Source organism: Orussus abietinus, unplaced genomic scaffold (assembly GCF_000612105.2).
Source record: "Orussus abietinus isolate OABI.00-Male unplaced genomic scaffold, Oabi_2.0 scaffold9, whole genome shotgun sequence".
In the NCBI taxonomy this organism is placed as follows: Eukaryota; Metazoa; Arthropoda; class Insecta; order Hymenoptera; family Orussidae; genus Orussus; species Orussus abietinus.
In genome coordinates, this window is record NW_019396004.1 from 2,151,514 (window position 1) to 2,165,498 (window position 13,985).

At 46.1% G+C, this 13,985-nt stretch overlaps 5 protein-coding genes across 7 annotated transcripts; 2 read left to right on the plus strand and 3 right to left on the minus strand.

Annotated features, from left to right (window-relative positions):
• Positions 1-111: 111 nt before the first annotated feature.
• Positions 112-2,987, minus strand: LOC105701040 (UNC93-like protein). Its single transcript, XM_012427450.1, has 6 exons — positions 2,441-2,987; positions 1,792-2,078; positions 1,492-1,723; positions 1,227-1,386; positions 894-1,161; positions 112-786 (listed from the first exon to the last, which is right to left on the minus strand). The coding sequence occupies exons 1-6, from the start codon at positions 2,692-2,694 to the stop codon at positions 515-517; spliced, it is 1,473 nt and encodes a 490-aa protein (XP_012282873.1). The 5' UTR covers positions 2,695-2,987; the 3' UTR covers positions 112-514.
• Positions 2,988-3,632: 645 nt separating this feature from the next.
• Positions 3,633-5,449, minus strand: LOC105700787 (COP9 signalosome complex subunit 7). Of its 3 annotated transcripts, XM_012426946.1 has the most exons (4): positions 5,406-5,449; positions 5,133-5,323; positions 4,264-4,945; positions 3,633-4,171 (listed from the first exon to the last, which is right to left on the minus strand). In XM_012426946.1, the coding sequence occupies exons 3-4, from the start codon at positions 4,921-4,923 to the stop codon at positions 3,983-3,985; spliced, it is 849 nt and encodes a 282-aa protein (XP_012282369.1). In that variant the 5' UTR covers positions 4,924-4,945; positions 5,133-5,323; positions 5,406-5,449; the 3' UTR covers positions 3,633-3,982. The 3 variants fall into 3 exon arrangements, with proteins under 3 accessions (XP_012282369.1, XP_012282370.1, XP_012282371.1); XM_012426947.1 differs by having other exon boundaries at positions 5,281-5,419; XM_012426948.1 differs by having other exon boundaries at positions 3,971-4,184; positions 5,133-5,419.
• A 212-nt stretch (positions 5,450-5,661) lies between these two features.
• Positions 5,662-6,951, plus strand: LOC105700992 (serine/threonine-protein kinase RIO3). Its single transcript, XM_012427362.2, has 5 exons — positions 5,662-5,845; positions 5,914-6,009; positions 6,090-6,271; positions 6,330-6,430; positions 6,512-6,951. The coding sequence occupies exons 2-5, from the start codon at positions 5,915-5,917 to the stop codon at positions 6,797-6,799; spliced, it is 666 nt and encodes a 221-aa protein (XP_012282785.1). The 5' UTR covers positions 5,662-5,845; position 5,914; the 3' UTR covers positions 6,800-6,951.
• On the minus strand, positions 6,890-9,805 carry LOC105700991 (nuclear pore complex protein DDB_G0274915-like). The gene is made up of 5 exons (XM_012427361.2): positions 9,592-9,805; positions 9,454-9,505; positions 9,209-9,380; positions 9,043-9,129; positions 6,890-8,975 (listed from the first exon to the last, which is right to left on the minus strand). The coding sequence occupies exons 1-5, from the start codon at positions 9,671-9,673 to the stop codon at positions 7,353-7,355; spliced, it is 2,016 nt and encodes a 671-aa protein (XP_012282784.1). The 5' UTR covers positions 9,674-9,805; the 3' UTR covers positions 6,890-7,352.
• Positions 9,806-9,864: 59 nt separating this feature from the next.
• Positions 9,865-13,515, plus strand: LOC105700990 (pre-rRNA processing protein FTSJ3). The gene is made up of 5 exons (XM_012427360.2): positions 9,865-10,131; positions 10,254-10,717; positions 10,795-12,142; positions 12,230-12,614; positions 12,696-13,515. Exons 1-5 carry the CDS (start codon positions 10,065-10,067, stop codon positions 12,961-12,963), a joined length of 2,532 nt encoding a protein of 843 aa, XP_012282783.1. The 5' UTR covers positions 9,865-10,064; the 3' UTR covers positions 12,964-13,515.
• The last annotated feature ends 470 nt before the right edge of the window (positions 13,516-13,985 follow it).

The following is a 13,985-nucleotide window of genomic DNA, read 5'->3' on the forward strand; positions in this document are numbered from 1 at the left end:
AGATGCCAGGGGGTGCGACCCGACGCCATATTGCCAGCTGCGTGCACACTCGACAGTTGAGCACACGAGTATACAATTAGACCATAAAAAGGCATAGTTCTAGAATGAATGTTAGTACATACATAGCCGCGATGTAACGCTGAACTACGTATTTAATGGCGGAGAGGATTTACACCTTAAGCCTATGTAAGATCTAGTAGGTGTCCACAAGAATAAAATAAAAAAAGCATATATTGTGGTACGAGAGGTCAAAGGGCGTCTCTGACCGGCTGCAGCGCCGACCAGCGGGAAAATCGTCACCTAACGTCTCCCTAGCCAAGTGGTTTCCATGTGGACGACTTTTCCCACAAGAATCTTAAAAAGCAGGGAGCTTTCTTTCAAAGAGTAGGGCAAACGAGAGAAAACGGTCACCCGGTTTATTGGGACGAAGCTCGGACTGGGTCCAACTATGCAATTAACCGATCACGGTTAACCCGGTTCACGTAGGTAAGTTTCACTTTAACGTCGGCGGAAGTTACCGAGGTGGGTCCTCTCCAGTGGAGACCAACTCGAATTCCGTTTTCTCGACGGGGCCGCGAATCGGCACCCGCCCTACCCCGACGACGAGTTCTATGAGCGCGTAGCCCACCATCCCGACCCCTAGGATGACCATCAGAATGTAGAGCTTCATGTCGGTGCACAAATAGGGACTGTATGCATACGCTACCACGGATCCCGTGGCCTCCCACAAACGGAAGTTCGAATAAGCCGCCTCCTCGCTGCCCGGGAACAGGATGCCGCTGAGAGCTGCAACGGAAAACGGAACTCTGCTACTTAGGGCTTAAAAAGGATGAACCCTTTTAGAATGGACCAAAATGGCTACCATCGGATTCTTTGATCAATGCGATTCTCACCGTTAACTTGCACCAACCAGACAGCATCGCAGACGCCCCAAAGGCCGGAAAAGAGGAAGAAGATGGTGCTCTGCTGGGGGTCGGGTATCCAGAAGAGCAGAGCCACCATGATCCCCATGTGCAGGGCGACGGCGACCACCATCACCGGCACTCGGCCGGTCATTTTGATGATCGAGCCAGTGGCCAAGGCAGCTATCGCATTAGCTACTCCGTAGCAAATCATGACGTAGCCGACATTTTCGACCCCCCATGCGCAGGATACGTAGGACTGAAAAACCCCGTGGAGTAGGCTAATCTCGGTAGTGGTAAATAGATAAATACTATCAAACTTACGACGTTGAAGTCGGCAAACAGAAATGCCTGCTCGGCTCCTATGAATACCGTAATCGGCAAGATCATCAGCTGACTTTTTTCCCGCAACAGCTTCAGGGTGACAGCCAGTAACTGGAACCCTGTCCGTCCCGTTCCCGAGCCGACTCTTCCTCGGTCGTACCTGTGCAACGCTTGGTATTACTTTATATCGAGTTAAACTAGATTCGAGCTCATGTTTCCAGCTTATATGGTGCAATCAAGAACGCGTTAAGTCGAGTAAACCTACCTCGCCAAGTTATCTACCCCGAAAGCGACGATCAGAGACGCCAGCACCATGCACCCCAGGTAAATCCCAGAAATCAGGTGGATTCTCTCAGCGGGTGGTGGCTTCAGATTGGGATTGTCGCTGGCATCTGAAGTAGGTCCGCAGAAATTGGGTCCGCACTTCCCGGCGATGGCAGAGACGTTAAGGATCACGTTCGTAGCGTTTGCACTTGCCTCCGCGCCGTAGGACAAGACTGAGAAAAATGAAGAATTGTTAGGACGAGCCTACGAAAGCGGGACAAGAATCGGGGACCGCCGTTACCTGCTGACGAGAGGAGGTTCCCCCAGACCTGGGCCAGCTGATAGAACATGAAGAAGAGGCCGAAGAACCTCGTCACGACGACATCCGCAGTGACGTCGGCGAGGGTTGCATAGGCCTCCGAGACCACCGTCAGATACGTGCACTTAGCGCACCAAAGAGGTCCTCCACCAAAACCTACGGCCAAGCCTGCAGGAATCATGGTGTAGAACCTCGGGTAGAACTGGGCGGCTATGAACGGCACGTATGCCAGGAATGACAAAGAGATGGCCCACTTGCACCCAACCCAACTGTAAGGAGTAAAACCAGTTGAAAGGGAACGCCTTCCAGTCTATCAAAAAGGTTCCCAAACACCAACAACAGCAAGTGGATCATGCCTTGGTCAAAAAGACCGGCATCATCCCAGAGAACGCTGCTCTCAAGGGAGTTCAGTTTCTCTGGAATCTGGTCGAGGTCTTTCGACCGGAAAGCATGCCCACTTATAGTGGGTTGACTTGCGAAATAACCGATCAGGTAAGGTGAGGAAATGTGCGACCCAGCACGGGTGAACGTTCGCTAGGACTCCGCCATTTGGGCAGTTTCCAAGCCTATAAATGGAAAATCTTGTAACGGGTACGTATCTCTTCCTTCCTGACACTTGAATCCGCTGTACCTGATGATCAGGACCGGCAGGAAGATGTTGCTGAAGATCAGACTCCCATAGATGGCAGCCAGAGTGAAGGTGCCCAAGGAGTGGTCGGCATTGATGGAGCTCTGCAGGTTGCTGGCTCCCATGAAGGCGGTGAAGTGCACCATGAACGCGAACCCGATCGCCAGGACGTTTTTGGTGATCCTCCATCGTTCCGCAGGCTCGAAGGGAGTGGTACCGGCCGTCGCTTTTCCAGAAGAGGGGATGTTGGTATCCATTAGGGGTAGCAGGGTTCCTCCCTTACCAGAGCGTGGTACCAAGCCGCGTTCCAACCACCTGGTGCTGCTCCGTCGTTAGTTTACCAGCCTTGTCCACCTTCGAATCCGTATCCAGACCAGAGGTCGTTTTCAGGGTGGCATCGCGTTCTTCCACCCCCGCTGACCAACTCTTCTCAATCGCTTAATGTAAACAACGACCGAGGAATCGTCAAACTCGCAGTAAAAAATCGACGACCGATCGAGGAGCGGCCAAGCGCTAGTTATCCCGACTCAGATTGCAGCCCCACTAAATGTTCTCTAGAACGGGTTCCGAGACGTGGTCGGCCGCAACGAAAGTAGACTCAAGTTCAGCCGGTTTTTCCTCGAGGAAAGGAAAACACCCGACCAGGATCTGAGCAACTGCAGGGCGGAACGAGTCAAAGGCATCGCCGCCTACACGGATGTGTCCGTTTAACAATATCTCGCCTCATATCCGTAATACCATTGACCGTGAATGTGTTACGGAATCGGCGCTAGTACGATTACACGTACGTTTACCGCCACGGTTAAATGCACACCCACATAAAAAGGCCGCTCACGGGAGAGCGCTTTTGTCATAATCTTAAATTATAATGCGAGGTTTATTCCCATTACGTAATGTGAAAAAGACAAGGAGGCTCGGTTCCATCGGCCTGTTGCAAGTCGCGCATGAACGAGCGCTCGTACTTGGCTGGCGTCGGATTCGCATTAAAAAAAATACGCGCGCATAAATTACGCCGTTAGTAAATTGCGTAACGCCGCCGCATGGAGCATTAGGCGTCTTTCGTTTCTAGGATAATTGTACAGGCATGGACTGGACGATGCAGATGTATTTTGTAAAAGGTGGGCGGTGATTCGTGGACAGGGGTCAGCTCGGAGCGCATTAGAACACGGAGTAGTTCGATGGAGAGCGAGACAGATCCGATGTACAGCGTGGGTTTATTAAATTATTATCGAATACTCGTCCCTAAGCCGAGTAGAACCTGAATTGACAAATAATTGTAAGCTTATGGTTGACGGTAAATTAGCGATCCGCAGGTCGGCGTGCGACCGCTTTGAGTACGGACTAGTCTACCGGTCGCGATCTGGGATCGATGCTCGAGGTAAAAGTCCTTTCGTTTGCGAGCGCACCAGCTTCGCACCGATCGGTCCCACAGGGGCACGTCTCTCCCGCAGGAGTCGAGGGATCAGCTCCGAGATTTAGGTGCGGTATCCTAGGCAGTATCGTAAGCGCAGCGTCCGACCTAATAGGCTCGACGGGGACTCTCTCTCAAGACTTCCAAAACTTACCGCTGCCTCGGATACCTTTGGTTTTCTGCTGCTTTTTTTTAGAATCCGGAGGCAGAGCTTCCCTACCGGGTTCACTGCCACCCGATCCTGTTCCTCCCGCCGCTGCATCAGCTTCCTGAACGCCTCCGCCACCCGCCTGCGCCGCAAGCGATTTCTTTATATTCGAGATCTGCAACGGAAATCTTAAATGACGTCAAGCCGGAGATAGGATGCGCCGTCTGTCGTTAACAACTAAAGCCATGAAGCTTTGGACTCGCTCACTTCTCGCTGGATCTTGTCCTTGTGCTGGGTCGCCTTCTGCTTCTCGCTGTTAGCTCGCAACACCTGCTGATCGATGCAGGCCAACATCGCGTCGCACGCTCTACCCCAGGCTTCAAGAGTCTCCACAGCAGCAGCGGCATCTCCTGGTCTGACGTCTCTTCCCAGACCCGCGTAGTCCACCTCGAGCTGGGAATTCTTCTGATCCAGTTTCCCATGGATAATGTCGGCGTATATGGCTTCGATTATCAAGTCCTCCAGGTCTCTGACATTTTTTATGCCGAGCTCTTCCAGAAGAACGGAGTAGGGTATACACTTCGACTTCGTAGCCAGCGTGACGATGGTCAGATGTTGAAGCTTCTTCCGCTGAATGGGGGTCAACTCCAAGAGCTTATCTTTATTCTCCAGGTACTGCTTGTACGTCCCGTAAGCAAAAAGCGCCAAGGTGTTCCAGTATTCGGCATGTGGACCGTTCTCAAGCTCCTTAATATTCGGCATATCCAATAGTTCTCCGAAGACATGGACCCCGGGTGTCTCGACGGCCTGCTTTATAAGTTCAAGAGCTGCGGCACCTTTAGCAGTCTGAGCCAGCAGGACGAACTGCTCCAACGGGTTGTTCGCTGCCTTCTCGGTGCTGCCTGTCGTACCGGAGGACCTGTTCATGATAGTAATCGAACCTGGTCCTCTACCGACATAAAAAAAGAAACCTAGATAATAGCGAAGACATCCTCACAGATGTCATTGCTTTTCGACATGAGTTTTATTCACTTTTCATAACATTACACATTAAGGTTAGGAGCTACATAAAACATTCGGTATCATCTACCAAGCTATCTTACGAATACTTGAAAGTACGATATATTGTAGCGTACCTTCCGCAGTGAATGTCAGTGCTATCACGAACTATCAGTTGTATATTTCGGGAAAATATCTCTGGTTGCCGAAATGCAGGCTTTCATCGGCCCATCACAAAGGAGTCGGCGGAAAGAATTTAACAGTCGAAGCCTCATCGGAACTTACCAGGCCAACGCTGGTAAAAAATAGTCCTCCTTTCCAATTGGTCCTTTAAATTGATTAATATCAATTTGCGGCACTATTAACCGGCTTTTAACTAATATTATCCAACACAGAATTCATCTCCTTACTTGTTTCACCTCGCAAATTGTGGCAGAGATGAGTTGAGAGATTGCTCACGGACAGGGTCGCGCGATCGCGTCCTGTGCTGCTCCCTGGTGGTTAGTACGAGCAGCTAACGCACTTGCCACCTGTTACACCTCAGTGGCGGCGCAACTCATTGACCCCAAACCTGTCAAGACCTACGAGACGTAAAATACCTAGTAATTTATTGTAAAAAAAACTACCTAAATTACCTAGGGTATTTTACTTATCCAATCCTGTCTCTCTGCCCATTATACAGACGTGACGTCTTTAATCACGTCTGACTGTATCTGACTGTTAATACTTTGGTTCCTCATTTCATATTTATTTTGTTACTATTATTGGTTTCCAATTTTTAACGTGTACGTGTTTACATTTGCCTGCCATTTCTTCAAATTGCTTCGAAGAACGTTTTCAAGCATAAAAGGTAATGTTAAAATTATATTTGCTACCAATGATGACAAGGTTACGACATTCATGTAATAAATTATTTAGAATGTCATCGCCATGGGCCAAGATTGAACCAATCGAGGGACCTACAAATTTTCTCGACATAACTTCCGAACAACTCGCTCAAGATCTTGAAGAAAAGTAAGTTTACATTAGTGCAGATTTTAGGAAGTACTCCTTTCTACGTTTCAAGATAAACGTAAAAAAAATATTGTTTACAGAGAACTACGAAAACTAAAGATATCGACAACAGAAGAGGTTGTTCAAGAAGAATGTGGATTGTTTGAAACGGATGGCACTGATAGCGATGGAGTTATCGCCCATCTGTTACAGGCTCAATTTAATCATGAACACGATGTAATGCTGAAACGTTCAGAGGAAAAGTTTAATGGCAACTCGAAAGGTAGTTAGTCAAGGTTTAATGAGATATACAAGAAATACTCACTTTATTCATTTTGCAGTTGGTATCTCTTACTGTAATTATCGTGCTTCTCTCGTGCCAGACTTCGAAGAGAAAAAGCCTGACTTAGACGACAGAACCAGAGACTTTGACCGTTTTGTGGTAATTAACTTAATTATAGTTTAATACTCGGAGTAGGAATTAAATTTTTTATTCATGTTTACATCTATCTTTTAATTGTAGCAAGTGGAGAAAGAATATGCTACAATGCCACGGTGCGGTTACAAAAAAGTAGGAGAGGGTTCTGAAATAGTTACAAAGCATGACTTACTTATGTCTTCAAGAATCAATGCCTGCAGAGTTTTGGAATTTCCACCTGGCATTCAGACTGGTGATACGGGTGGCTTCGATGTCAAATTAAACAACAAAGTTTTTAACAGTTTACGTGCTCACAGCCATGCACATTGTTCCCGAGAAAAGTCAAAGTTCAGACCACGAGCTAAAAAAGCTGAAAGCAAAACAACTGTGTAAGATATAACGATTGTTCTGCCAGTTATAACGGTCATCCCTTGTCACTGAAACGTGAGAAATTGGATAATGATGGCATGAATCATGCTTTAATTAGATTAAACATTTAATTTATTCTGTACAATCAAAGGAGCAAGTAAATATCTATAAAAACAGTCTTATAATATACAAACCTTATTCTATCTATACATGGATAATTTACTAATACATAATCGAAGTTATTAATAATAGATAAGCTGTCATTTCCTCCTATTTTCCAATTTTAATTAGTTCTATACAGGATGTTATTTATGTTTATCTTTTAGACAGTCAAGATACACAAGTGCTTCATGGAATTGATGTTAATTGATTTTTGTAACCTTACTGTACAATAATTATTTGGTATCATTGAATCAAGAAAATACTTTCTCATTTTGACAATCACTTTGTTTCACGGAACAAGTGCATACTCTTTTAATTATATTTATAGTTTGATGCATATGACACTATCAATTCTATGCTATTATCAGAGCAACAATTTATTCACCAGTGGACCTACTTTTATTACGTTAACGAGTTACCTGAGTTCCTTAGTGGGTGGTTTCGTGGGAATCTTGCCAAAGACAAATTGCTCCGATAAATACATATTCTTCTCGTCATCTGTCAGCAGTCCTTCAATGCTATAAACAGTGTCATCGAGACGTTCCACAAATGAGGTGGCCGAAGAGAATGGCGACTTTGAAAAAGGGCTGTTGGTAGCAGAGGAAACAAAAGTATTCTGTGTTCCAAAGACTGCAGTGTTCTGTTGAGGTTTTGGGGCGAACGGATTAGATGTAGTAGTAGTAGTAACTGTAGTACTGGTGTTGGAGAAAGGAGTACTTTGTGCACCACCAAAGATAGATGAGCCAAAGGAACTGTTATTTGCAGCAGTGCCGAAAACTGAAGGGGTCTGAGAAGAGCCAAAAGGCATTCCAGAGGAGGGAGTGGTGGTTCCAAATGCTGCCGAAGTGGTACCAAAAGGGGTAGATCTGGAAAACGGAGAAGGTGCCATAGTGGTTTGTCCAAAGGGTCCACTGGAGGCAGAAAAGGAAGGGGTAGTTGTGGTTGTCGTGGCTCCAAAGGGTGACGTGACAGCCGTGGTAGTTCCTGCTCCGAAAGAGCCCTGAGAACCTGCAAATATACTAGAGGTGGTGACAGGGTTTGCTCCAAAGGGTGTATTGTTGGTCTGAACAACCGATCCAAAGGATGGAGTAACAGATCCGGAACCAAAGGCAGGTGCTGCAGCGCTAGTTCCAAAAGCAGGAGCTGCTGCAGTCGTTCCAAAGGCGGCCGTGTTTGCAGTAGATCCTCCAAAGATGTTACCAGTGGCTATTGGAGACCCACCAAAAGTGGGCTGTCCTCCAAATACCGCTCCACCGGGTTTTGAGCCGAAGTTTGCGGTTCCTCCAAAGACCGGAGCACCACCAAAGGCAGCTGTGGCTTTTGGCTGGCCAAACATCGATGGAGCTCCTATAGGTGCACTGGTGACCGAAGTAGTAACTGAGCCAAAGATAGGAGCAGCGACTTGTGGACTAGTTGCGGTGGTACTGAACATTGTACCTTGAGTGCCAGAAGTGGCTCCAAAGAGAGCAGGCGAAGACTGAGGTGCAACAGCTCCACCAAATAATGAATTCGTAGTGGGAGTGGCTCCTCCCCCGAAGATAGAGCCTGTTGGCTGTGCTGTTTGTGGTCTGGAGAATGGACTATTAGATTGATTGGATACTCCAAATGCTGTTGATTGTCCAAACACAGACTGAGTAGGAGCTGCACCAAATACTGTGTTACTTTGCGGAGTGGTCGAACCAAAAGCCTGAGTGTTTTGTGCAGATCCAAACACTGTGGAACTCTTGTTTGCACCAAATAATGAGTTGGTCGTGGTACCAAAAACTGGTGCACTACCAAAGGCTGGCTTCGCTCCAAATGCTGAGTTAGTATTAGTGCCCACTGGTCTCCCAAATGGAGATGCTGCTGGTGTTGAATTGAAACCTCCACTGAATGGGTTTGCCATAGATCCGAAGACCTTGCTGCGAAAAACGTTTGAAGATGATGTGTTGCTTGTTGGCATACCCAATTGTGGAGTTGAGAAGAAATTCGATTTTGCAGGTGTGTTAACATTCGCACCAAACCCGTTATTGCTTTGGGTACCTTTCTGTAACTGTTCCTAAAAAATACAGTATGATAATTAAATTCAACTGAATGATACAAAAGACAGATATAAGATTACGAACCAACATCGAGACTATCTCTGCGGTAGGTTGTTTTAAAGCATCTCGTTTCGTTTTCATCTCGTGACACAACTGTTGAAACTGTAATTTCTGCAAAGAATTTCATAAACTTTAATATCATAAAGTCCCAGGCCAAAAGTCTTATTCCTTGCCATAAATTGAATCATACCGTCTGTTCTACAGTTCCATTTTTCTGGGCTTGATACATTTCCCATCGCACTTCTTCTGGCGATAAATCCTCTATGCCAGCAATGCATGGTTGTTCCTTGAATGGTCCAAAGCATGACAGAAGCCATTGCCCTCCTTGCTCTGCGGCGAACACTTCGTGGGCAACCATGAAACTATTGGAACGTTCGCCGATTAGAGAAGATTGTTTCAGAATTACGACAAAATGCAATATTTATCGTGACTTACGCTGCATTCTTGTTATCCACATAAATCTTATTTCTCGGTGCTTGGTTTCCGTCTGAATGAAAAATGAAACAACGATAATGCCAGTGTTAAAGATATTAAATCTAAAACTACATTTTGAAGGGAACCAATTAACCTTACTTGCAAAATTGTTGATGTGATCGAAGCGACAGTATTGCCCGAAGCGGCAATTGCCTTGTTGAAAATACCGGCACAACACCATAGTGTCCCATCCAAAGTGCGAATCGTAATTTAATTAGAAACTTCGGCCCCTCCGTAGATCGTTTTGAGGTTAACTCGTGAACATTATCCTTTCTATACAAAAACTTCAACCAGAGAGTACAAGAGAGTATCAGAGAATGTCCATGCACATTGTTTCGTAGATACATCTGAACCTGACATGGATAAGAAATATATCTATATATACATAGATCAGTTTCGATATATCGTCGCTAGGTGACACGCTTTGCAACCGGCGACGAAGCTCGGAGCATGAGTATTCTAATTTCCTACTCTCTGGCACAGAAAAGGTAACCTCTAACGTTCACGTGTTGTATCATAACTTTAATGAATTGTTTAAATATCTCGCTTTGAAATAAAGATTCTTGACAAAAATGGGGAAGAAGTCAAAAATTGGGAAGCAGCGCAAGGATAAATACTACCAGTTAGCCAAGGAGACAGGTAAATACGAATATTTCCTGTGGAGGTTATGGTCGATCGCAAGCACCATGCCGACAATATTTATGTTTGGTTATTTGTAAGTTATTTGTATATATTTGACTTTGATGTATCTTTTCTCCCAGGTTATAGATCTCGAGCTGCGTTCAAATTAATTCAACTCAATAGAAAGTTTGAGTTTCTTCAAAAATCTCGCGTATGCATCGATTTGTGTGCTGCGCCTGGAGGATGGATGCAAGTTGCTCGACAGAACATGCCAGTGTCCTCCGTTGTGATTGGAGTCGACTTGTTTCCGATTAAGCCTATTCCAGGCTGTATCAGTTTAGTTGAAGATATTACGACTGATAAATGTCGCGTTGCTATAACTCGAGAGCTCAAAACGTGGAAAGCGGATGTCGTTTTAAATGACGGAGCCCCTAATGTAGGCAAAAATTGGCTGCACGATGCTTATCAGCAGGCAGTCTTGACACTTGCAGCTATTAAAGTGGCAACGCAGTTTCTGAGATCTGGAGGATGGTTTATTACTAAAGTGTTTCGGTCTACAGATTATCATCCATTAATCTGGGTCTTGAAACAATTGTTCAAAAAGGTTGGTTATTTTTAATTGTGATATAAAGTATGTTCTTGTAGGATATTTGTTACATCTATTCTTTTGTTTTGGTATAGGTTCATGCGACAAAGCCTCAGGCATCAAGAACAGAATCTGCGGAGATATTTGTTGTTTGCCAATATTACATTGCACCTGATAAATTAGATCCAAAGTTTTTAGACCCAAAATACGTTTTCTCACAGTTAGAAGTAAAATCTTCTAGTAAATTAAATATTTTCCACCCCGAAAAGCAGAAAAAAAGTAAAGCTGAGGGTTATCCAGAGAACGATTATACTTTGCATCACAAAGTTTCTGTTCGGGATTTTCTAGCAAGTGAAACCGGTGTAGAAATTTTGCAGCATGCTTCCGAAATAATAATTGATGATGAAAGAGTGACTAATCATGTAAACACGACAAAAGAAATAAAAGAGTGTTGTAAAGATATTAAAGTACTAGGTCGGAAAGAATTGAGATTGTTACTTTCCTGGTGGAAGACTTTGCGTGAACAATTTAATGAGAAAAAACCTGAAGAAAGCCTGGTAGAAGCCACAGAGATCAACAAGGAGGAAGTAAAACTGTCAGAGGAGGATGAAGAAGAAAAGGAGGTTGCACAGATTGAAGAACAAATTGCTGAACTTAAGGCTGAAGAGGTTAGAGACTTTAAACGGAAGAAAAAGAAGATCAACAAGGAAAGGCAGAAGTTGAATGAGAAATTGAATCTGAAGATGGTGCTTAAAGGAGACGAGGGTCCTATATTGGAAGGCGATGAAATGTTCAACTTGAATGAAATAAAGACCCATCAACAATTGGATACCGTAACAAATCAAACTCCTGATATGGTAGCAGAGAGCGATAACGATTCCGATGATGGAGGAAGTAAGCCAAAGAGAATAAGGTACGAGAAGGATTCGGGGCACCTGGACAGTAAGGGTCTCTACTACAAAGAAGAAGAGAGCGACCCTGAGGATTCTGAACTAGAAGACTCCAATAGTGTGACATCAGGATTAGGTTTAAGTGGAAGCGAGGAAGACGAGGCCAGTAGAGACGATGACAAAGAAAACAGTAAGGACGAAGATGGCGAAGAGAATCCTTTGATCACCGATTTAGACCCCAGGGATAAAAAGTTAAAGAAGATTCAGAAGGCTGAGCTATGGTTCGAACGAGAAGTTTTCAAGAAATTGGAGAACGAAGAGGACGAAGACTTCGAAGTTGACAGGATGGTGGAGGAGCATAAAAAGAAAGGTGGACGACTGTATGGTGACGAAGATTCAAAGGAAACCGAGGTTGAAGATAAAACGGACAATTCGGAAGAGTCTAGCAGTGATTCGGGATCAGACTATGACGTGGAGGAAATGATGGGTTCCCAGAAGAAATCCCAAAAGATCGGCGGAAAGCAGGGCTTCGAGGTTGTTTCGAAGGACACACGTAAGTAACTCCGTTTCTCAAGTGACATTTCAGCTAATTAAATTCTCAAAAACTGCTTCACGCATGGTTTTTGTTCCTCCATTTCAGTTTCGAAACCAAAGAGCAAAAGGAAATTAAAGGATGAAGACTTGGCTTTGGGGGCAATGATGATACAGAGCAAGAAAGCACGGCGGGATCTGATCGACGCTGCCTGGAATAGGTACGCTTTCAACGACGAGAAACTACCCGACTGGTTCGCCCAGGACGAGGAGAAGCACATGAAGGTAGAGGCCCCGGTGCCGAAGGAGCTCGTCGACGAGTACAAGAAGAGGGTCGAGGAGCTGAATGTAAGGCCGATCAAAAAGGTGCTGGAGGCCAAAGCCAGGAAGAAGCGACGAGCCCTGAAGAAACTGGAGAAGGCGAAGAAGAAAGTCGAGGCGTTAATGGACAGCAACGACATCACCGACAGAGAGAAGGCCAAACAAGTCAAAGCGTACGTTATTACTCCATGCATTGATTTAGCCTTAGGTTCATTTAAGAGATCTAATCATTTTGAGGCATATCGTCGTTACAGGTTGTATAAGAAGGCGGGCAAGGAGCCGAAGAAGGAGGTGACGTACGTGGTTGCGAAGAAACACTCCGCGCAGAAGAGGGTCGGAAGGCCGGCTGGAGTCAAAGGTCGATACAAAGTGGTGGACCCGCGAATGAAGAAGGACCAACGAGCGGTGAAGACCAAGGAGAGGAAGATGAAGAGTCGCGGGAAGAGGGTCCGGGCCGGAAGGCCGTCTTCCAAGGGCAAGGCTAAGCCGTCGAACAGCAAGAAGGGAAAGAAGCACAAATAGAAAGGCACGGGTTGAAAAGGTGACGATCAGTGAGGGAATCCCATTGACTTTTCCCGGACTAGCCACGTTTTCCGACATGGTGTGTCATCGGCGCGACGGCTAAAGCTGTAACTTGCCACGATGTATTTATATTTTTAATTGGGATATTGGGTACAAACACGTGCCTGTGCCAAGAGACCAGTTCCCACGCAATTAACTTGGGTGGGCCCAGGAAGCGGCATTATGTCTTTCGCGCAGCGGCAGTTATGCATCTCTGCCAGTTCGGGTGTTGCGCGGGGGTTTACTTTTTAAAGCTGCGCCCACCCTTCCCTCGAGTCTCCTTGAACTCGACAACGTATACGCGCCACGATCGCGGGGCGCTCGTTTAGTTCCCTTGGCACTCGGCGCTTTATTCCTCAAGTCCATTTCTCATCCGGTTCTACGTGCCAGATTTTATTCGTACGGGCCGCGATACACACCGCATGCGAAACACGGCGCATCAATTATACATCGGCTAGGAAATACCTTGTGGTATGGAACAAAAAAAAGAAGCTAAAGAAACGAAATGAAAAGTACGAAGTTACGTCCGAACTTTTGTCGCGGGACCTTTCTTTGGCAAGGTTTTCAAGGCACGTCGCTCGTTCCGGAAACATGGTTTATTTCCACGGGATGGTCACGAGGAGGTCGCCGGCGTCCGCTGCTGCTTTGGTTTTCCAGGAGCAGGGGACCTCGGGAAAACCGCTGTTTCAGGCTCTCCTTTCGTCGAGGACACGTGTCCGAGATGCGCAAACCGAATCGACTCCGCGACCGTTCGGGGGACACGGTAATCTGTTATTTTACGACGCGTCGCAGTCACCTTGCACTTTGACTCGACTTATACGACGAGCGGTGGAACGAACGAAGGCCGAAGTCGGAGATACGCCTGGAACAGCGTCACATTTTGTTTGCCGATTCGCCTCGACACGAGGAAGAGCCGTTGGATCGATCCGCTTCCTGTTTCCTTGCCGAGGGGAATTAAGGGCTACGGCCACGCGCCCCGCCGC

Coding starts and splice junctions, on each gene's coding strand:
- LOC105700787 (XM_012426946.1), bottom strand. CDS start 4,923: ATGAACAGGTCCTCCGGTACGACAGGCAGCACCGAGAAGGCAGCGAAC. Junction 4,172..4,263: donor AGGACAAGATCCAGCGAGAA/GTGAGCGAGTCC, acceptor TTTCCGTTGCAG/ATCTCGAATATAAAGAAATC.
- LOC105700992 (XM_012427362.2), top strand. CDS start 5,915: ATGTCATCGCCATGGGCCAAGATTGAACCAATCGAGGGACCTACAAAT. Junction 6,010..6,089: donor GCTCAAGATCTTGAAGAAAA/GTAAGTTTACAT, acceptor TATTGTTTACAG/AGAACTACGAAAACTAAAGA. Junction 6,431..6,511: donor GAGACTTTGACCGTTTTGTG/GTAATTAACTTA, acceptor TTTTAATTGTAG/CAAGTGGAGAAAGAATATGC.
- LOC105700990 (XM_012427360.2), top strand. CDS start 10,065: ATGGGGAAGAAGTCAAAAATTGGGAAGCAGCGCAAGGATAAATACTAC. Junction 10,132..10,253: donor CCAGTTAGCCAAGGAGACAG/GTAAATACGAAT, acceptor CTTTTCTCCCAG/GTTATAGATCTCGAGCTGCG. Junction 12,143..12,229: donor GGTTGTTTCGAAGGACACAC/GTAAGTAACTCC, acceptor CCTCCATTTCAG/TTTCGAAACCAAAGAGCAAA.
- LOC105701040 (XM_012427450.1), bottom strand. CDS start 2,694: ATGGATACCAACATCCCCTCTTCTGGAAAAGCGACGGCCGGTACCACT. Junction 2,079..2,440: donor CTGCCGGTCCTGATCATCAG/GTACAGCGGATT, acceptor TACTCCTTACAG/TTGGGTTGGGTGCAAGTGGG. Junction 1,387..1,491: donor GGGGTAGATAACTTGGCGAG/GTAGGTTTACTC, acceptor AGCGTTGCACAG/GTACGACCGAGGAAGAGTCG.
- LOC105700991 (XM_012427361.2), bottom strand. CDS start 9,673: ATGGTGTTGTGCCGGTATTTTCAACAAGGCAATTGCCGCTTCGGGCAA. Junction 9,506..9,591: donor TCACATCAACAATTTTGCAA/GTAAGGTTAATT, acceptor TTTTTCATTCAG/ACGGAAACCAAGCACCGAGA. Junction 9,381..9,453: donor GTGGATAACAAGAATGCAGC/GTAAGTCACGAT, acceptor ACGTTCCAATAG/TTTCATGGTTGCCCACGAAG.